Source organism: Sorex araneus, chromosome 6 (genome assembly GCF_027595985.1).
Source record: "Sorex araneus isolate mSorAra2 chromosome 6, mSorAra2.pri, whole genome shotgun sequence".
In the NCBI taxonomy this organism is placed as follows: Eukaryota; Metazoa; Chordata; class Mammalia; order Eulipotyphla; family Soricidae; genus Sorex; species Sorex araneus.
In genome coordinates this window covers 136,733,183-136,755,211 of record NC_073307.1, presented here as the reverse complement: position 1 = coordinate 136,755,211, position 22,029 = coordinate 136,733,183, and the positions used below count along the sequence as shown (strand labels likewise).

Genomic DNA, 22,029 nt, shown 5'->3' with positions numbered 1-22,029 from the left:
GGAAACTTCTGGGATGCTGAAAATGCTCTTTATCTTGCTTTGATTTATTCAATTAATAAAATATTCAAGCTATACTCTGTACTCTATGTAAGTAATACACAAAACAGCGAATGATAACTCTAAGATCTAAGACTAAGTATTTTCCACAAACACAGTTAAATAAAAGAGAACAAAGACAGAAAAAAGCATAACTAAGTTTTATAAATCTACTGCTTCTACAAACTGAAAAGACAAAAAATTTAGCTCCCAAATGACATTCTTTGGATATTTGAATAACTTAAATGACTAACTGAATGGGTTAGTTACCAGCTTTGCTATGAAAATCTGACTGTTCTGAAGAATGTTTTCAACACATTCTGCTACTTAAAATGTGATATCTATCTTAAATTTCAAAAACAATTTTCAGAAAACAGATGAAACAAGTTGACATGGACTTTGTGAGTCCTCTGTTTGCTGCTTCTGATAATGAAGATGTTATATTTTACCTGAAAGATCCTCCTTGGTATTCTTCAGGTAACAATTTTCCATCTCTTGCTTTCTTTGACAGAACCTGATAAAAACACAAAGAGGGCATGACGACCAACACTATGCGATAGAGCTGACTGTCACCTGAGAAATTTCTATAGGACATACTCTTATCTCTAATAGGTCTCAATCTGATTTCATAACATGTATCATAAAAATGCTTCCCAATACAACTTTAAAAATAAATTGGTGCACAGATCGTCTAAAAACTAAAGATCTGATACAAATTCTAAAAAAAGAAATCACTCCCTTTAAAACTTCAAAAACTGTAATTACTTCTCCATACCATTACTAGGCAGAAAATTTCAGTGTTTTCTGAATATACACTGCAATTTTCTTCTCTTTCAATAAAACGCTTTTCTTTTAAGGAAATAAGAGGCCAATCTTGACAATCTAGCAGTGTAAAAAAATTTATCCACTGGGAGCAAACCCATCTGTTTTCACCTTTGAGTTTTTGTGCCAGGGATGGAAAGGAGGGCCCCCACATGGACGTGCTCGATCGCCGAGACACAGCCTCTGCCCGCAGGTTTTGCTTTTTCATCTGTCATACATGTAATTCCAGAGTTGCAAAACAAAACCCAGCAACCCCAAACTTTGTTTTTCACTTTTCAATATTGTAATTATCTTCTCTATTAATTTTTATGATTGTCTTTCTAAAATCTGCTTAAACATTCTAAAGGCTGCATTTGCCACAATTCACTATTTCCCAAAGTTAAAAATGCACTGTTTTTTTTTTCTGAATTATTTCATGTAAAACTATCTGAAGTGCAGTTCAAACACTTTAAACTGGACTTTTAGTTTTTTATGCTATCACCAAAACTGTTCCTGAATAAAGTGAATCCAATTCTGCATGGAATAAAAGAATGAAGCACTTTCATATTCTTGACAATACTGTTTCTAAAAGAAGGCGTATATGGCATAAACTCTGAAAAATTTTTTTGGGCGGGTGGAGGCTTGGGGGTGAGCTTCCAAGCAGTGTTCAGAGGAACTGGGGGTCAACACTCAGGCCTAGATATGCAATGCCACTCAGGGGGCTATATTGGGGACTACCAAAGCCATGCAGGGTACTACCAAAGTAGAATGCAGAGAATGTAGTGGTGTTCAGGCAGCCATGTGGCGTCAAGGGTCAAATTTGATTCCTATGCATGCAAGATATGTACCCCTGATTCCTGAGCTGTCTCCCCAGTCACTGAAAGGTATTTCTTCGAAGACAAATGATCTACATATCCTGATGTATTACTAGGCTCACCAAATAAAAGCAATGTTTATTTAAAAACCTAGATTGGGGACCAGAACAATTTTACAGTAGGTAGGACGTTTGCCTTGCACACGGCCAACCTGAGTTCAATCCCTGGCATCCCAATGGTCCCCCAAGCACCGCCAGGAGTAATTCCTGAGTGCAGAGACAGGAGTAACCCCTGAGCATTGCTGAGCATGACCCAAGAAACAAACACAAAACAAAACAAAAACTTAGACTGTAAGCCCTCATACTCCACTGGGAAAAAAAAATCTCATTGACCCTAAATACATCATCAGGATATTTCTATCAGTGACCTCTAGAGTCTGGAGTATGAACAAAATCCAGGAAGACTAATGCCTGAAATTTAATTTTTTTCCCCTTGAAAATTCTTAATTCTCAGAGGAATTCCTGCAGTGGGAACTTAAAGTGAAAGTAGGTGTTCCTAAAGCATTAGTTGAAAGGATACACTAAAAAATAACCAGCAAATATTTATAAAATTTATCAAGTTTCTTACTAGATCATCCAGAAAAATTAGTGGGAACTAATGAGGTTAAGTTTTTCCACTGCTTTTAGAACTGCTACAATAATAAAGGATTAAGCAAAGCACGGGATCTAAGGTGTGTTGTTCTATTATTACTTTAGAAGAGAATGCAAACTTGAGTTAGCAGAGACACACGCTTAGTCCCACACAGTGACACCCCGGACAGCCTAGGGATTACTGAGGGCAAGAATAACATCGCCAGTGCTTGGGTTCGGAACCTGGGGTGCATAGATGGATTTCTCAGTACCAATGAACTCCTTGAAAAATTCATTTTGACTAAACAGCTTCAAATTCTTTTTTTAAAAAAAATCCCCTTGAACAGTTACAAGTTGTGGAACAACTATAGTGGTCCAGCCACATTTGTGAAATTCAACAAATGGCAATGAACCAGCAGTCAACATCAGGTAAGAAATGCAAAATGGTTTTTTAAAAAAAGGTTAATTTTTAAAAGACTGGTAACCTGATAAGACCTGAGAGTCAGGAAGCTACTTTAACTATGAAAGCCCCAGAAGGTCTTAAAACGTAACATTTGGGGCTAGTGAGATAGTGACAGGGGTTAGGCTGACCCCAGCTCAATCCCCAGCACTGCATAAGGTCCCTGAGCACTGTTGCTAGCAGTGCTCTCTGAGCACAGAATCACCAGTGAAGTCCTAAGCACTTGCGGTGTGGTCCCACAACAAAAACAAAGTGACACTGGAACTACTAAAGGGGCTAAAACTCAGCTTCCCCCTACTTAAAATGGGAAAGGTAAGGATCCGACCCTAGTACTGAGCTGAAGCAATAAAGGGCTCCGCCTAGTGTCTGGTGTGTCAGAGAATGGAGTGTCCATAGAAAACGGGGAAACGGGAGCAGCAGAGGGCAGCGACCTTCAGTGCCTTGGAACACAGGGAAGGGGCTGGACTGCCTTCACCCTGGAGACTGCTGGCTCGGTTTCTTACACCTGAACTTACCTTCTTCCCACATGCAAGGAACAGGGAATGCTGAGAAAGTTTCTTTTAGAACTATGAATCACAACAGTAAACACAGTAAAGTGATCAGAGGCAAAAACAAACATAAAACCTCACCTTAATGGTTAAGTAAAATAATAAACACAACTGACGTTTGAAAGGAAAAAAAAACAACCAAACAAAAACCCAACAACAAAACTGTAACTATGTATCAGTGTGATCTGATGTCAACATTTAATCAGAATGCAAATTCTAGCATTTTAAAACCACAAGATTTTTAAGACATACCTTTACAGAGTTAGCAATTTCCTGAATACCCTTAGCAGCTACATCTTTGATGATTGGTGTAATTAAACCTTTGTCTGTTGCCACAGCCACTGAAATGTCAATATAGGGAAGTTGTTTTGCGCCCTCTCCATCCCAGCTTACGTTGACATCTGGCATTTGCTAGAAAGCAGAAATAGAAAAACAGGTTAAATTAAAAATAAAAAGAAAGGAAAAAACAGTTAAAAAAGAAGTTTCAAACCCACAGTGGTTATAGAAAAATAGTTCATATAATTGTTAACTATTTTCAAAAGTGAATATAATTGCAAGATAAAGATAAATATTCGGTTTGAAAAAAGTCATTCAGATCTGAGTGCGAAATATTTTTTTAGTTTGGAAGAATATCTTATTATAGTTACAAAAAGGTCTCCTTTTTTTTGATCTATGGGCTACATAGTATTCAACATCTTATGTACTTTGTCCTATGATGAGCAGCAAGATCTTATGAAGAGGGGAGGGCGAAAGGCCAGTGACAGCCAGTATCACCATTCCTGGGGCGGCCTCGGGAGAAACAGCAGGATCTTAATAAGCAAGTTCCCTTTTTATTTTCTTTAATAATTAACTGTGATTGACAAGATTACTGAATAGTCGAGTTTTAGGCATATAAGATTTCAGTTGTTGCAGCTCGGAAGGCATATTTTTGGTGATACTGAGCCTGTGTTTGGATGTATGGCTAGATCACCTACCCATATCATTAGTATAACTAAAGCCCTGATGCCTATTAATCCCATTTTCTTCCTCCTCCCTATATTTCTTTCCTTCTTTATCTGTTTCCTCTCTAAGCACTGGAGTCGAGTGGTCTAGGCATTCCCCCTTTTACTACAATACATTTCCTCATCCAGTATTCTGTATACCACAGGTAAGTGAGATCCTGTGCTTGTCTTTCTTTTTCTAGCTTACTTGATTCAACATGGTATCTTCCAGTTCCAATCAGGCTCCAACAAACTGCATGATCTCATTATTCCCTGCTGCTGCATAGTATTCCCTGGTGCATATATACATCTTCAGAATCTATTCATCTGTCGTTAGACATCTAGGTTGATTCCATGTTTAAGCTACTATAGGGAGCACAGCAATGAATAATGGTGTGCATATGTCCTTTTAGAGAGTGATTTTATGTCTTGGGGGTAGATGCCCAAAGTGGAATTGCTGGGTCACATGCCAGTTAAAGTCTAAGTTTACTGAGAACTCTCCATACTCTTTTCCATGGGGGTTGTATGACACAGCATTCCCACCAGCAATGGATGAGTTTCCTTTTCACTGCATCCCTGCCAACACAGATTGTTCCTACTATTTTCGATATGTGCCTCTCTCACTGGTGTGAGATGGTATCTTATTGTTGTTTTGATTTGGTTCCTCTGATTGTAAGTGATGCTGAGCATTTTTTCATATATCTACTGACCACCTGCCTATCTTCCTCTGAAAACAGTTGATTCATTTCCTCTTCCCATTTTTTTACTTTTTGGGTCACACATAGTGATGCTCAGGGGTTACTCCTGGCTCTGCACTCAGGAATTACTCCTGGTGGTGCTGGGGGACCATATGGGATGCCAGGGATTGAATCCGCGTCAGCTGTGTGCAAGGCAAATGCCTACTTGCTGTACTATGGCTCCGACTCCTCCTCTGCCCATTTTTTGATAGCGGTTTTTAATTTCTTTTTTTTTTTTTGATTTTTTTAAATTTATTTATTTTTTAATTTTTTATTGTGGAAAGTTACAAAGTTACAAAGTTTTCAGGTTTAAATCTCAGTTATACAATGTTCGAATACCCATCCCTTCACCAGTGCTCATATTCCACCACCAAGAATGTTGATCTTAGAGAGTACTTCATGTATCCTGGCTATTAAACCTTTATCTGATGTGCTGAATGAAAATATTTTTTCCCAGTTTTAGCCAGTCTTTTAGTTTTAGCCTGTGTTTCTTTTACTATGCAGAAGCACTTTAATTTTATGTAGTGCCATTTGTTTATTTTTATTTTTTGCTTTTGCCAGTGGTATTAGATCACTGAAAATCCTTCCGAGGTCCAAATCTTCAAGTGTTCTGCCTATATTTTCCTTTCAGATACTTTATAGTTTCTAGTCAAATTTCAGGGTCTTTGATCCACTTTGAATAGATTTTTATGTGAGGTGGAGAATATGGATCCAGCTTTAATTTCTTACATGAGTTAATCCAGTTTTCCTGCACCATTTGTTGAAGACGCTATCTTTACTCCATCTCATGTTCTCAGCTCTCATATAGAAAATTAATTGTCCATATACGTGGGGTTTTGTCACTGGGTATTCAGTTCCGAGCCACTGATCAGATGGTCTATCCTTATTCTAGTACCATGCAGTTTTGAACATTATAGCTTTATAATACAGTTCCAAATTAGGTAATAAAATACCTTTCAATTTCTCATTTTTCAGTATAGCTATGACTACTCATGTTCCCCCCCCCCCCCCCCGATTCTATACAACCTTTATTGGCTTTTGTAAATCCTGGAAGTAGGTCATCTGAATTTGGATTCAGACTGCACTGAATCTATATAATAGCTTAGGTAGGATAATCATTTTTAATAATATGGATTCTTCTAATCCATGAAGATGGAATATTTTTCTATTTCCTAAGGTTTTCCTCTATCTCTTTCTTAACTGATTTAGTTATCATGGTATAGGTCTCTCACATCTTTTGCTAAGCTGATTCCTAGATACTTGCTCTTTTTGGATATCACTTTCAATAGGATAGACTCCTTGATCACTTCTTCCTCTGATTCATCCTTTTTATATAACAATGAAACTAATTTTTGTGTATTGATTTTGTGCCCAGACACTTTGCTGCATTGGCTTACTATTTCTAGCTTCTTTGTGGATTCTTGATTTCCCTCTTTAAGAGAGATTCCCTAGGTTCAAAAATATATGATGCTATGTTTGCATTTCTATAATGATATGAATATAGTTGCACTATAGATAAAAAAATGCCAGATGAAATTATCGAATGTCTGCAACAATATAGTCATTATTTCGCCAAATATCACAGAAAGATAAAAATTAGGGAAAAAAAGGTATTTTCTCAAAAATTCTCTTTCTACGAAGTAAGATCTAAGGCCCCCCAGTACACAATTTAAGCCTCATAATGCATAATAAATAAGGTCCACTGTACCTCTCCGATTTCATTTACTTACTCTGGTTTTTGGGGTGCATCTAACTGTGCTCAGTTCTTATTCCTGATGCAGTACTGGCTCAGGGAACCAAGTGGTACCAAGGATGAAATCCAGGTCAGCTGCATGGAAGGCAAGGACCTAAACCACTGTACAAAACCTCTCCAGCACTTCTACTTAAATTTTATTCCTGACCACACCATGAAAATAAAATTTCTACTCAACTTTGGCTCTATTAAGTGGCACTGCTCATTTCTGTCTCATTTCTCAGTCGTTCTTTTCACTTCTTTCAAGACTCAGTTCATCCATTTAACAATGCTTCAAGCTCAAAATAATAAACAAGAGCCCCAACCCCTCAGAAGACGAGGTTTTTTTCACAATGAGTCTTAAAGTAAGAATGGAAAATGAAAACCTCAAAAATCAAAAAGCAACTTCACAAGCAAAGAATATCTGGAAAATAGAGTTCATCAGAAAACGGTAATAAAAACCTAATAGGCTGCATTCAAAAGAAAAACTCATATATATATGTATATATATACATATATATATATTTTTTTTGTTTGTTCGTTTGTTCTGGTTTGTTTTGGGGGCCTTCCAGCAGTACACAGGGGTCACTCTGGGCTTTAGCCCTAGTACAGAGAAAAATCTCACTTTTGATGTTGCTTAGGCCAAAACACTCATTCATCTTTGAAATCCTATATCCAATCCAAAAGAAAATCCTGTTCCCTTTTGCTCTGTGACAAAAACCTCTCCCTCTAGTCCAGCTCCGCTGCCATCACTTTAGCCTACAGAATCCTAGGTGAGGTCACGGCTTCTGCCCTTTGCCGGTTACACACAAACACAGCACTCTCTCTTAAAGTGTAAGTTGGATTACGTCTCCCCTCAAAACCCTCCTAGGGTTCCTTCTCGTGCACAATGAAATCTGTACTTCATACAAGGCCTCACGGACCCTTCAAGACCCCGACCCTCTCCCCTCTCTTCCTGTGAAATGTCACTCTTACCCAAGGCACACTTTATCCTCAGGGTTGTGTTTGAAGCAACCTGATTCTCAATCTTCAGGTTTGCTGCTCCGAAAAAATGAATGAGCAGAACATTCTTACACCACTATGTGGCTCCCTCCTTCCTTTCTCTCTGCAAACCTTGTCTCAGTGACCACCTTGGTGGAGGGGCTCTACTGACTAATGCTGCACAGCAACACTCCAGTGACCCTGTCGCCATCCCCTGCTTTCTTCTTTCCCAGCACTTTCTCTACCAGATGAAACTTTGCCCTCCCAATCACAGAAGCCCCACGAGAGCAGATTCGATGTAGGCTTTTCTTCACCACTGTGTTTCTAAGGCACAGGCTGTGCTTTACTAGGGGATCAGTCACTACTGGCTTACTAAGTGGTCTTTTTCCTGCTATAAGTTGCAAACCCTTTTGGTTCTCAGTTACATCATCCACAAAACTAAGGAAGATACATTAAATGATAGAATATTTTTAGCAATGAAATTATCAACATTTTTGATTCAAATTTTACTTATTAAAAATCTATAGTGTATGAATATTTTCAAAGTCAACATGTCTGGGTTTGCTACTTACTTTAAGGGTAACTGCTACTGCCTTGATGATAAAATCATTTACTGATACTTTAATGTCATCTGAAAGAAAAAATATTAAAATTATTCTTCTAAAATATTCTTCATAAGATTTCTCTTACCATTATGATTTTAAATTTGTTAACTATGGAATGCAAAGCAATGACTAAAGATAAAGGTTTTTTTGTTTGCTTATCAATATGGTATACAGGGTTTAAAAAAACATGCATGATATAAAACTTGCACCTAGGGGGCTGGAACGATAGCACAGCGGGTGGTTGCCTTGCACGTAGCCAACCCGGGTTCAATTCCCAGCATCCCATATGTTTTTCTGAGCCAGGAATGATTCCTGAGTGCAGAGCCAGGAGTAACCCCTGTGCAACGCCGGTGTAACCCAAAAAGGAAAAAAAAAAACCAACAAAAAACTTGCACCTATATTTTATTCTCCAATAAATAACATCAACATTAACATAAACTTAAAAGCTTACTCTGGAGTAACTATTCTATGTTGCTCCAGTATCTAGAAGAACTTGGAGGATACATTTCGACCATAAGCAGAAAGAAGATAAACAATTATTCTGTCTCTAAAAAGACAAATTTTTTCAGTGGCAAACAGTCAGGAAGTTTACAAGGTGACTGCCTTTTTCTTGCTTTTTTTTAAAAATGATATCCTTATTCTAAGCAGGCTTTAAAATACAATCACTATACCGAGAGATATAGTGCTCATGTCATCACTAAAATTTCTTTCACCTTTTCCTTTTTTGTATATGCCTAGAGGGTCCCCTTTGGTGGTGCTTGTCCTTGCAGTGTGGGCCTGACCGCTTTGGTCTAAGGACCATCAACACCACACCTAATGGTCAATCAGGAAGCCTTGTAAGAAGGGAGTTTCCCTAGTTCTCATGTGGTTACTGAAAATAGGCAGATATAATAAGGAGTGGCTTGTTTTTTTTTTTATCAACTCAGAGTACAATGAAAAAGATTAAGGCCACTGCATTAAACAAGAGCTGCTTTTTAATTTAATAAGACAGGATATAGTAAATGCCAAAGATGAAACAATGTTGGCGTAGATCCTAGTGTAATAAATAAAATGAGGTTGACTGTTTAGTTTTACAGGGTGAATCCATATGAATCAATATCCTTTTAATACACAAAATGATTTTAAGATAAAACTGGGGTTCCCTCCCTTCCTACAGAGCTGATCATAACTAAAATATGCCATTATCTTATTTTGCTTTTCCCACTGGGTGTAAGATATTGAAAAAATAAAATACTATGTGTGTTTTACTAAACGAGCTCCAAGGAAGAAAGACTTAAAGGGGTCAGAGAGATAGTACAGCAGTAAGGCAATACTTGCACAAGGCCAACTTGGGTTCCACCCCCAACATCCCATATGGTCCCTGAGCACTGTCAGGAGCATCCCCGAAGCTCAGAGCCACTCTCCTGCTCCCTTCTTGCTTTGTCTTCTTAAGCCCGGCAGTGTCTGGGTGCCATGTAGTGCTGGGAACTGAACCTGCGTCTTCTCCTGCATGTTGACCATGAGTCCTTCAAACTATCTGCCAGCTCAGCTCGAAACTTCTCATTGCTGTTGTTTGGTGTTTGGGCCCCCTTCAGTGGTGCTAAGGGCTTACATCTCGCTCTTCACTGAGGGAGCACTCCTGGTGGGTTTGGAGGACCACATGGGGTGCCACAGATCAGATTTGGGTCAGCTACATGCAAGACAAGCACCTTCCCCAGGAACTACCGCTCTGGCTCATTAAAAAATTCTTTCTCCTTTTTTAAATTTTTTGGGCTTCATCAATGTCTGGATTAATCAGATCTCATGCATTTAGTTTGGAAATTTAGTTGGAGCATCTTGGCCAAGTACGGAAACTCTGCGAACTGAGAGAGCAGAACAGCTGAAGATGTGCAAGCTCCACAGTCAGTATGTGTGTGACCACCACCCACCAGCCTAAAACAAAACCAACAATGATACAGCAAGATGGACGAGGAAATACAAAATGAATAATAATAATGATGATAATAATAGTAACATAAATGGCTTCACTGGTGAACTATGACAAGCAATTAAAAAAGGCCAGTTCTTTTTTTTAAAAAAAAAGGCCAAAAATACACAAATTGTTGCAGAAAATAAAGGACAAAACAGTTCCAAACTAAACGCATGAGCTCTGATTAATCCAGAAGAAAAGAAGAAACTCAGTAAGTGGAAAATGCTGACCAGTATTTTTTATGTGCAGAAATAAAAAGATTCTTAAAGAAACTTTCAAAACTCTAGCAATATATGAGAAAATCAATGATTAGCAGTGTTTTAATTAACAATAATGAGGAGTCACTCAAGTAAAGAAGGATGGGGCTGTAGAGATAGTAAAATGGGTAGGTCACTTGCTTTGTATACTACTGATCGGGTTCAATTCCTGTCACCCCATATGCTCCCCTAAGCCTACCAGGCGTGATCCCTAAGCACAGAGCCAGAAGTAGGCTCTGAGTGTGGCCCAGAAACAAAGAAAATAAAAAGCTGACTCAACATTTGGGTATCACCGAAATGAGTACTTCAATAGAAAAACTACAATCTCAAATGACAGACAAAAGCAGTCTGTCAGAGATAATTTAACATCTAACAAAAATTCAACATACACTCATGCTTAAAACTTTCAGCATTAAGGAAAGGGATCTTCTCACAGAATACCAATGTACTGGCATTCTAGGTTTTCCCTGTACTTATAGCTCACATTAGACTGAATGCCTCCCTCCAAGATTCAGGCCAAAATGTCTGCTTTTACCAAGCATCCTTGTACCAAGTGCTAAAACAATACAATAAAGAAAATAAAATTAAAAAAATATACAGATCAAGAATGAAAAAATGAAAACACCAGTTCATGATATAAAAAAAAAAAAGTGTGTGTTGGGGCTGGAGAAATAGTACAATGGGTAGGGTGCTTGTTTGCCTCCAGCCAACCTGGGTCTTGATGTCTTATAACCCATATGGTCCCCTGAGCCCAGCCAGATGTAACCCAATTAGAACCTGAGTGATTCCTGAGTGCAGAGTCAGGAGTAACTCCTGAGCATCACTGGGTGTGGCTCAAAAACAAAAACAAAAAAACCCAAACAAAAAACACATGTGTCTCTCAGCAACACTGGTTTTTAATTCATACAAGAGTTTTAAAGTATACTGTAAGGAAACAAAAACTTAAAGCTTGTATGAAAAAGGTATTTAAAATACATTTACGTGATCTGAACAAAATCCTAAATTCATTTTCAATTTAGTAACTTTACACTTACTAAAACATTAAGGATTACTTTGTTCAAGTATGACGATAAAAAATGATTTACTAAATATGAAGGATCCAACTAATTTCCTTACAGGAAAGAGTACAATTCCTTACGATAGCCCTAAAACATACCTAGATGATAAAATTTATTTTTTATAGGAAAAGAGTACCGCTTCGTTACTGTAGCCTCTAAATATATCTACATGATGAAACTGAAATATACACAATGTGCATTTTATAAATAAAGGAATTTTTAATAGTTAGCATGTGTATTATAGTTAATAAATTCAACTTTACTAACCTTTGACCAGTTTTTGTCTAACTTTTAGGACAGCTCCAAGGTCACAGTCAGTAGAAGCATATGCATGAGGCACAGTGCTTTTAGATTCAGTTAACCTCTTGGCAATCACTCTCCGAATATTGCTAGCAGGTATTTCAGTGAACGTACCCTGCAAAGAAACAGCAACCTGTCCCTTACACTGTAAATAAAAAAGGCGGACAACCAAACCTCATACATGAAATCTAGTCTTGGTGACTTATGACAGTACTTAAAAATTAATGCAGGAAAATTACTTTTACAAATTAGTAACAGGAAGAATATGAGAAAATTTCCAGGTTTTAATGAATATGACTGAGAAACAAATGGTATATTACTGTAAAAAAATTAGTTTTGAATAAATGAAAGGATCAAGATGAATAAAGGGAAACCTACCTACTAAACCATATACCTTTGAGGGTGGAGAACTACCTGTGGTATTGGAAAGTGCACCCAGCCTGGCCACACACAAGGCAAGTGCCCCACCTGCTGGACTACTGCTCTACACAGCATTTCCAGATGAAACTCAAAGCAGCCAATAAAATTAAAAAACTTAGAACTATTCTTATAAAAATGGCTTGCAGTAGAAAACAATAACCTGCCAGGTTATTTTTATTTTGGTTTATAATTTAAACCACATAACTGCTTTATTTCCTAGAAATTCATAATCTAAAGTAAGAAGGAGAAAGTAAAATCTTCCTGTAAATTCATTGGAACTTTCCTATTGTTTTGGAAATTTCCTATTTCCTTGGACTTCCAACAAAAGTATAATGGCCTTAAGTGGTATCTAACTTCGTCCTTGTCCTTTTCATTACAGGATCAGATTTTAATCACTGTAGAATGAAAAGAGGCAAAAAATACTGGTGTTTTCTTTTTTAACAAATGCTGTCTTAGGAAATTAAACATTTGACGTTAGCAGTGTACTTGATAAGACAGAGTAAGTACTCTCTATATAAGAATTGAACAGTAATGTGCATTGTTCTAATTTAAGTAATTTATTCATTAACAAAGTATTGCATCATAGAAACTTTTTCTTTCTCATGAATCAAAATGATGAAGTAAGTAGCACTGTCGTCCCGTTGTTCATTGATTTGCTCGAGTGGGCACCAGTAACATCTCCATTGTGAGACTTGTTGTTACTGTTTTTGGCACATCGAATATGCCACGGGTAGCTTGTCAGGCTCTGCCATGCGGGCGGGATACTCTCGGTAGCTTGCCGGGCTCTCCAAGGGATGGAGGAATCGAACCCGGGTCTGCCGCATGCAAAACAAATGCCCTACCTGTTATGCTAATATACTATATATTATACTATATCATATATAGGCTCTATAATACCTATAATAAGCATATAGCATTATAGAGCCTATATATGGTACTGAGGCTATGGAATTGGTGTGTCAACTAAAACATGGTGGTTCCAGTGTTCTACTAGGAAGTTAACACTGCACAGATATAAATTTGTGTAAAAATCTGCAAAACAAAGCATCTGAAGGGTTTTTTTGGGATCACGTCTAGCTACTACTATAGTGGGTTAATAAAAGAATTCATACAATGTACTATTATGGTTCCCGATTTCTCTCATTTTAATCTTAAGAATAAAAATTCATTCAGACAACGTTACCAGGGTGTTGGGCTGACCAGGTGTTGAAACTGGTGGGATCATTGGGCGGGCATACGGTGGCGCGGCTGTGGCCTGGGGGGGCACAGGCTCTGTGGGAACAGCTGAAGGGGCTGGCCGTGGTCTGGATTCAGTAATCTTGCCCATCTCCTTTAGCTGAACCAGTTTGAGAGCATCTCTGAAGAGAAAATTAGAGAAACAGTATTAGCCAACAAGAATGTAAGAGGAACATTGGAAAGTAGAGAAGAAATGTAGAAGACAGATATAAAAAGATATAGACATTAAGATTATTATGACACAAAATTACTAGAGCTAGCTAAGTAAACCTTTTTCCTGTCTGCTGGTTCATATTATTTGTTCAAAGGTTATAATACCTACACATTTTCAGAACCAAAATGTGTAGGTTCTGAAAATCAAAAGGTTAATAAAGCTCTTTTTATTAACTTTATCAAAATAATAATTTAATTATTATTTAAAAATAAATTGAAAAGGAATTAGTCTTTCAACTATAAATAATAAATTAATAATAAATATAAAATATAAAATAAAATATGAAATATAAAAATAAATAAAATAATCACTGTCATTGTCATCCCGTTGCTCTTCAATTTGTTCGAGCAGGCACCTGAAGGGTTTTTGGGGGATCACTGGTGCTTGCTCGAACAAATCAATCAGCAATGGGATGACAGTGACAGGTGCATTTTGTGCTCGCTTCGGCAGCACATATACTAAAATTGGAACGATACAGAGAAGATTAGCATGGCCCCTGCGCAAGGATGACACGCAAAATAATAAATTAAATTAATTATTTAAAATAAATTAAAAGGGAATTAGTCTTTCAACTGTAGGCTGTACCATACCCCTTATTTTCTGTACCTGTAATTTCACATTTCATAAATAAATAATAATCAGGAAGTATCATGTTTCTTATACATATAATTTTCACTGGGACATCTATAAAGTCATTTTTAATTCTAGTGAAAATTAGCTTGATTATAGCTAGGCAATCACACCATATAAAATTTTGCTTAAATGTCATCAACACAACCTAATATATTAAAACTAATTTTTAGCATCAGTCAGACTGAAAAGTACCTAATAACAGACTGGTCTTCGTATTATTCTGTCTTTTTTTTAAAAAAGGCATATATATGTACATATATATATATACACACACTTTTAAAAAAGACATAGTCAGGAACTGGAGCAATAGCACAGCGGGTAGGGCGTTTGCCTTGAACACGGCCAACCCAGGTTCGATTCCCAGCATCCCATATGGTCTCCTGAGCACCGCCAAGGGTGATTCCTGGGTGCAGAGCCAGGAGTAACCCCTGTGCATCGATAGGTGTGACCCCAAAAGAAAAAAAAAGGCATAATCAGAAAACTAGACTACAGAATATGCCAAGGTGGGAAACTATGCTAATTTAGAATAAGTAGAGAGGAATATTTTTAAGCAAAATAAGAAAATTTCTGAAAGTTTTAATATTGCCCAATTAGTAGAAATATACCTTTCTCAAATAAAAAAGCTTTACATTTAAAAATTCTTTAAAAATCTAAAGCTTTTGAGTTATAAAATAAAAACGCTAGGTAAAAACAGCATAAAAGCAAACTCGTAAAGATTTCTCAGTCACAGTTAATACCTTGGTATTACTTATCAAAGTATCAGTGAATGGTAAAACCCAGCAAATTTGTTAAATATATGTTAGATGCTAGCTATCCTTCACAAAACAAATCTTTTACTTCTATCTTATGGCAGCATTGTAAGCAGAATTCCGAAATGGCACTAAGATGCCTGTTCCTTGTGCAAACATGTCCAAAAATCCCTTGAGTGTAGATGGGCCTATGAATATACATGTGAGTGTCACTAATACGACAGAAACTGAGAATCCCTTAAAGAAAAAATGTGAACAGAGACTCTCCAGCGATAGTAAAGAAATAAATAGGTCACTTGTGAATAGCTATGGTTTGACCATATGGAAAAGACATGCATGAAGGAGACTTTTAGGAGCAGAGTATGGTCTATCCTTGGCTGACAAGTAGCAAGGAATCGGGTAACAGAGTCCTATTGTGCCAAGGAACTAAGCAGTATCAACAAGACTGAGCCCCAGAAGACTCCTTGGTTTCGCCCTTGTGAGAGAATGAGCTGAGACTCCTACTGCCATTAGGTAGGCCTAGACTTCTGACTTTAAGAATCTGATTATCCTGCCTGACTCTGAACTGATGGTGGAGAGAGGAGGGGTGCTCCTCACTACTTGCACTGTGTATGCCAAGGTACTTTGGAGACAGTTATGCCAAAGCCTTAAAGTTTGCCATCGTATCAGAAGAGGAAAACATTTCTGTAGATTTCCAAGTTTCTTCCAAAGTTCATTTTATTGTTAAATTCAAAACACAGACATCTTTAAAAACAGGCAGAGTAAAACCCTCAATAATGTCTGCTTTATTGTCTTCAATTTTTTTACTGTCAATTTTGAAAATTGAGCTCCTATGGTGAATAGTTAAAGAATAAGGTGAGAAGAGAACTGAGGGTAACAGAAAAGATAGCAAAAGTAAATAAAAAACTAGACTTTGTCCATACAGTACTGAGCAAAGAGAGTGTTATTTTCCCTAGGATTACTATTTTAACTTTCACCTCCGTTTTTTTTTTTTTTTCTTTTTGGGTCACACCCAGCGATGCTCAGGGGTTACTCCTGGCTCTGCACTCAGGAGTTACTCCTGGTGGTGCTTGGGGGACCATATGGGATGCCGGGGATCGAACCCAGGTCGGCCGCGTGCAAGGCGAATGCCCTACCCGCTGTGCTATCGCTCCGGCCCCTCACCTCCGTTTTGAAAAAAAAAAAAAATAAAGGTGATGTTTCTTATAAATGATTTAGGCATAAATGTAAAAGAAAGCAAGAAAACTACTTCTTTATTCCACTGCTATAATGTCCCTAAATTACGTTCTAATGAAATCACTACATCAAAATTTTTCCTTCTCATATTCTATCATCCTTGAATTTCTGTCTCCTAGAAATCTTTCAACATAAGATTTTCTGCCTTACAGAAAGTCTGCCTGTCAATGATCTCAATAATAACTAGCCCTTTACTATATACAAATCCTGTGTCTAGTGCCAAACTATTTTCTGAACTGCTGTCCCACTGATAGTAACACTGACGATAAATTTCAAACCAAACATCCCACATGTACATACCAAAACAGTTTCCAAAAAATTTCATTACCTGGACCAGAACCCCCAAATCATGTCATTGCTTTATTCCTATCCTGGTCTATGCTCCACATTAAATCCTTTTCAAAGGTATCTGCATTCTCTCCTGGATGCATTTCTAGCATCAATCTCCCTGTAAAACTTTCTACCCACACTTCAAGTATTTACTGTATACTCTTACCTGAACTATTATACTAGTCTCCTCACTTCGAGTCTTTTTCTCTTCCAGGTATGATTATTTCTATAATGATACACATGATCAAATATATAATGACTAGTGAATACTCTTTATACTATCAGAAATCAAGATATGTTTACTTTGTTTTAAAGAAATTTGCTGTTATAGGGATTAAGGCACATGCCTGGCATGTGGCTAACCCAGCTTCACTCCCTAATACCACACAGTTCCTGGAGCATCACCAGGTGCCGCCCTGGCAGCCCCTATGTACATCCACGGTGTCTGGGAAACCCGGGCACTGCAGCACACAGCCTTGGGCCTTCCCATTAAACCACCAGTTCGGTACACTGAGAACTGCCAAATCCTGGGCCTCTTGAGCACCATTTGGGAAAGAACCCTCTGATCAAAATTTTTTATTTTATCTCATTTTTAAATAGGAACCACACCTGGCTTTGCTTAGGGGATGAATGAAGCAATGTGGTACCAGTGATCAGGGGTTAGGGCCTCGCACAAATGCTGGGCATGTGCTCAGCCACTTGAGCTATTTCCCCACTCCTTTATGTACAGAAGAAACTAGTAGAAGATAAACAAAACCAAGTTATGGATTGTATATATTAAATAAAGATTAATGTAGAAGAAAAAAACTAGGTTTAGTTGGCTCTCAGTACTCTTAATTTTTTTTTTAAACAATCAAGTAAAAATTTTAAGGTTTTTAACTAAAATACACATTCTTGGATGCTGTTTTTCAGCATTTGGATTAAGATGTTAATTTCTAGTTCATGCTCCATGGCATAAACTTCACAGTACATATTTAAGAGAACCGTACACCTAACAAATCACTGAGACTGTAATAGACAAATGAAAATACTCAAGTATTAAACAGTACTATATACTGTTCTCAGTTAAAAAAAAAATCCCACCAATAAAACTGCTTTAATGGAAAAAAAAAATTGGTTCCAGCACCTGTATCTGTATATTTTATAAACTTTGCTGTATCTCAATTGACAGAAGTTTTGGTCAATACTACATATCATTTCTTATCAGTATGAGATGAACATGACTAAGCATATATTACGCAACATAAGCTCAATTTGAAAAAATTCCTTTAACTGCGAAAGAAATATGGCATATGCATCACTATATCCATTTTACCCTAGTTCATAGGCATGTCAGATTAATCTTTAGCTCCCCCATCAGAGTAAGTTTCCAAAGAGCAGGGACCATCGATTTCAGTATTCCTAAAAACCCAAAATTTAAACAAATAGGAGGCTATCCCAGTGTTCCATCACGCAAAGTCAGTTCTAGATGGCCAGATAAGAAGCTATGGTACATACATGCAATGGACTACTAGTCAGCCATAAGAAATGATGAAGTTACACAATAGTGCACGGGCAGATCTGCAGAGTGTTATGCTGACTGAAATGAGTCAAAGGGAGAGGGACAGATACAAAATGATTTCGTAGGTGTGATGAACAAAGAACTGGTTCTTAGTAGGAAGCTTGAGAGTGGGGGCTGAGTGGAAGGACAGGGAAGGGACCACTCTGACAAGGATAGAGGGAAGTGGGCACTCTGAACTAGCCCTAGGTGATGGAAGCTCTAAAAGAATATGCATAACACCCAATCAGTATAGTATTGTAAACCACAGTGCCTAAGAGGAAAAAAGAAAGGAAGGAAGAAAAAGTGTCTGCCAAAGAAGCAGTCTAGGGGTGGAAGGGAAACCAGGGGCAAATGGTAAAGTTGAAAACGAGTGAAGGGATTGGTGTTCGATGATTGTACACCCAAAATTCAATCATGAATAACTTTTTAAGTCTGAAATTCATGGCGATTTAGTATGAAAAATTAAAAAAAAAAAGAATGTCAGTTACTTCAATCAGTAAAAGATCACGGGAATGGAAAAGAGAATCCAAAGAGTTCCAACAGCATTTTGGAACTGCTTTGATAATGTGAGTGAATAAATTCTAAGTAAAAAAGTTCAATTATTTCTAAGCGTGTATTTCCATGTTCTAGAAATTTAAATGAATACGTGATTATTTTAATACAAATTCAAAACAATAAAGTTTCACCAGCCTGCACTCTAATTTTCTGCCTCTATTGCCATTCCTAAAATTCTGGCTTAGTTACCAAATTAGAATTGTTCTTCAGTAATGCTGCAATTATTCAGAAAGCAACCCTTGCATAGAATACAATTTTATACTGACTAAAGCAATTAAAAGAACAGTGTACTTCCTTTTAAATCTTAACACTGAGTAAGTTTTCCCTTGAATACTTTGAGAAAAAGATGATCATGATAAATAATGGAATCAGTTAATACAAAAAGCACACACATACTCTTTAGTGAATATCCCCCGAGGGCCAGTAGCTGTGCCCTGGCTAGCATCCAAGGCATGTTTTTCCAGAATATTTCGGGCAGCTGGACTTAAACGGATCCTAAGAAGAAAACATGAAGATTAATGGAACCAATTAACACTTTATATATTTGATTCAACCATATCTAAATGTCAACAGTTTTGCTGCTAATTAGGAAGAGAAAAATAATAAGCTAAAATTCTGCTTTACTACTGAAACATTTTCATACAAAATTAACTATTCATGTATAATCATATATTTGCATATGTAAAACAAAATACCTCTGACTAAAAATTTTTCATACGGCACCTCGTGTCACACATCAATTAAAAATAATACTGCTTCTTTATTTTTCTATGGTAAGTGTGTTACTACTTTGACCATTTTTAGGTGTACTATTAAGTGGCATTAAGCACAGTCACGCTCTTGTATAACCATTACCAAGATCCAGCTGTAAAACTCTGTCATCTTTCCAAACTAAAATTCTGCACCAACTAAATGGTAGTTTCTCAGTCCTTCCTCTTCCCAGCTATTGGGAACCATGATTTAACTTTGTCTAGAATAATCTGATTACTCTAAGTCCCAGCTTCTTACACCATGAGTCACAAGGTGGTGACATAACAGTAAAAGATTTCTGAAAGTGTGACAATCAACAATCAATTCAAAATCAAATGCATAGTGGATCTGAAGTATTTCTGGCACTGCTCACTCATGCTGTATTTCTTGAGCAAAAGGGTCCACCAGTAAATAAAAGTTTAAGAAGCCAAAACCTATAAGTAGAATAATTTAGTATTTGGAACTTTATGATGACTTATTTTAACTAGTTTAGTGACTGCAAGGGTTCACCTATCTTATAGTGTGTTGTCATCATTTCCTTTATTAATACTGAATTAACATTCCATTGTATATACATAGTACTTTTTGGAGACGTGGGTTATTTCCACCTTTTGGCTATTATGAATAATATTTTTTATATAAACATGGGGGGGATGTAGAAACAGTTCTTTGAGTCTCTGCTTTCAGTACATACGCAGATAAGGAATTGCTGGACGATACGGTAATTCTAGTTTTAAATTTTTAAACAATTGTCCTATTGTTTTCCATGGCAACTTTACCATTTTGCATTTCTACAAACACTGCATAAAAATTCTAATTTCTATCCATATTTGTCAATACTTGCTGTTTCCCATTTTGGGGAGGAGGGAGCCATGCTAGTAAGTGTGAAGTGTTATCTCCTTGTGGTTTTGATTTGCATTTCTGAACATGAGCATCTTCTCATGTACTTACTAGCCATCTGTACCACTTTCTGAGGAAGAAATGGCTTTGTGCGTTTTAATTAGGTTGTTTTGTTGTGGCTGAACTGAATCTTTCACACACATTTTCAAAGATTTCAGTGTTTATATAAAAGCATTTTTACTTAAATATGCTTTAGAAAAGAAAGTGAGACAAAAGCAATGCTCATATGTTGCTACATACACATGAGAGCCAAGGGCTACCAAAAGGTCATGTGACTACTACAGTTACCTCTTCAATTAAGATCACTAAGTAAAGCGACAAGCATAAATGACTCAGTTAGAAAAAGAAAATGAATGAAATGGACAGAAGTTCATTCTAGAACAAAAAATAAATGCGGCACTTGCTGTGCTTCAGGGAAACAGCTCTAGCTGTGCAGCTCTACCAAATCTTCAGATTTTTCAAAAGAAACTGCCATTTTAGTTTTTTATGTAAGGTTAACTAGCAACCCACCAATTAAAAATTTTAGCAAATCATAGCACCATGTCTATCAACACTGCAAGTTCACAGATCAGCTGGTTTTAACTCACACTGTGGGGCTTCACACATGCACATTTCTAATGATGGGCCTTAACACGATGACAGAACACACTAGTGTCTTCACCAGAGGAAAAAGAACAGAACATCCATGAGCCTACCTGGTATTTCTCAAGGCAAACCACCAGAAAGTGTGTGTGTTTAATGGGAATGTAAAACTTAGTACTTCTTAAAACACTCAATTTTTTCTGACTACTGACACTGAGGGATACTGAAGGAAAAATAACAACACAATAGGACCTTTCCTGTACAAGAAATTTCTTTCTTTTTCTAAGCCACATCCAGTGGTACTCAGGGCTTACTCCTCGCCCTGGACTCAGGGATCACTTCCAGAGGGGCTCCAGGGACCATATGTGGTACCAGAGACTGAACTGGGATGGACCATGTGCAAGGAAACCACCCGATCTGCTAAACTTTTGCTCCAGCCCACTACAAGGAGCTTTTTATAATGAAAAAGTAAATTAGAGGACATCAAAATAGATCAATTAAACTTGTTAGAATTTTCAGAGTCCATTAATTAAAGCCATATAAAGCTGAGGCAAACAATGCTTACTAGCATCTGGATTACTACAGAAGAATGTTACAAATCTGAACTCTATCAGTGACAGAAAGTCCAATGCATATAACTGGGAAAACATGCTAAACTACTAATTTCATTTTATACCAATTTTGAAATTGGAATTCACATTAGAGTCATGAGAATTCCACTACTGGGAAGAGAACATGAATTTTAGGAAAAGAAATTCCATTCTGAAATCTTGGAACTTAAGATCAGCACGGACAGACCATTAAGTCCTCCACTGTGGCAAACAAACCTTTCCCAGTACCTAAACCGTAGCAGGTATTCAATGACTAAGTTTGTGAGTTAAGAATGGTGGCACTGGCTTCTGTGAGAAAAGGGGAAGGACTATGGTGACATAATGCATGAAAACGCTTTCAATGCGGTGACAAAAAAGACCCTAAGACCAGACACAACACTTTCTTG

General features: G+C 37.2%; 1 protein-coding gene and 1 non-coding gene across 2 annotated transcripts in view; one reads left to right on the top strand and one right to left on the bottom strand.

Annotated features, from left to right (window-relative positions):
* PDHX (pyruvate dehydrogenase complex component X) overlaps positions 1–22,029 on the bottom strand; it is a 65,972-nt gene that overhangs the window by 10,290 nt on the left and 33,653 nt on the right. The window contains exons 5-10 of the mRNA XM_004607973.2: positions 19,197–19,295; positions 13,491–13,665; positions 11,855–12,002; positions 8,292–8,350; positions 3,542–3,700; positions 486–550 (exon numbers count right to left, since the gene is read on the bottom strand). Coding sequence (XP_004608030.2) covers positions 486–550; positions 3,542–3,700; positions 8,292–8,350; positions 11,855–12,002; positions 13,491–13,665; positions 19,197–19,295 — 705 coding nt within the window. The remainder of the gene's footprint in view (positions 1–485; positions 551–3,541; positions 3,701–8,291; positions 8,351–11,854; positions 12,003–13,490; positions 13,666–19,196; positions 19,296–22,029) is intronic.
* On the top strand, positions 14,192–14,298 carry LOC129406181 (U6 spliceosomal RNA). Its single transcript, XR_008630844.1, has one exon. It is a non-coding gene; the product is annotated as a U6 spliceosomal RNA (small nuclear RNA).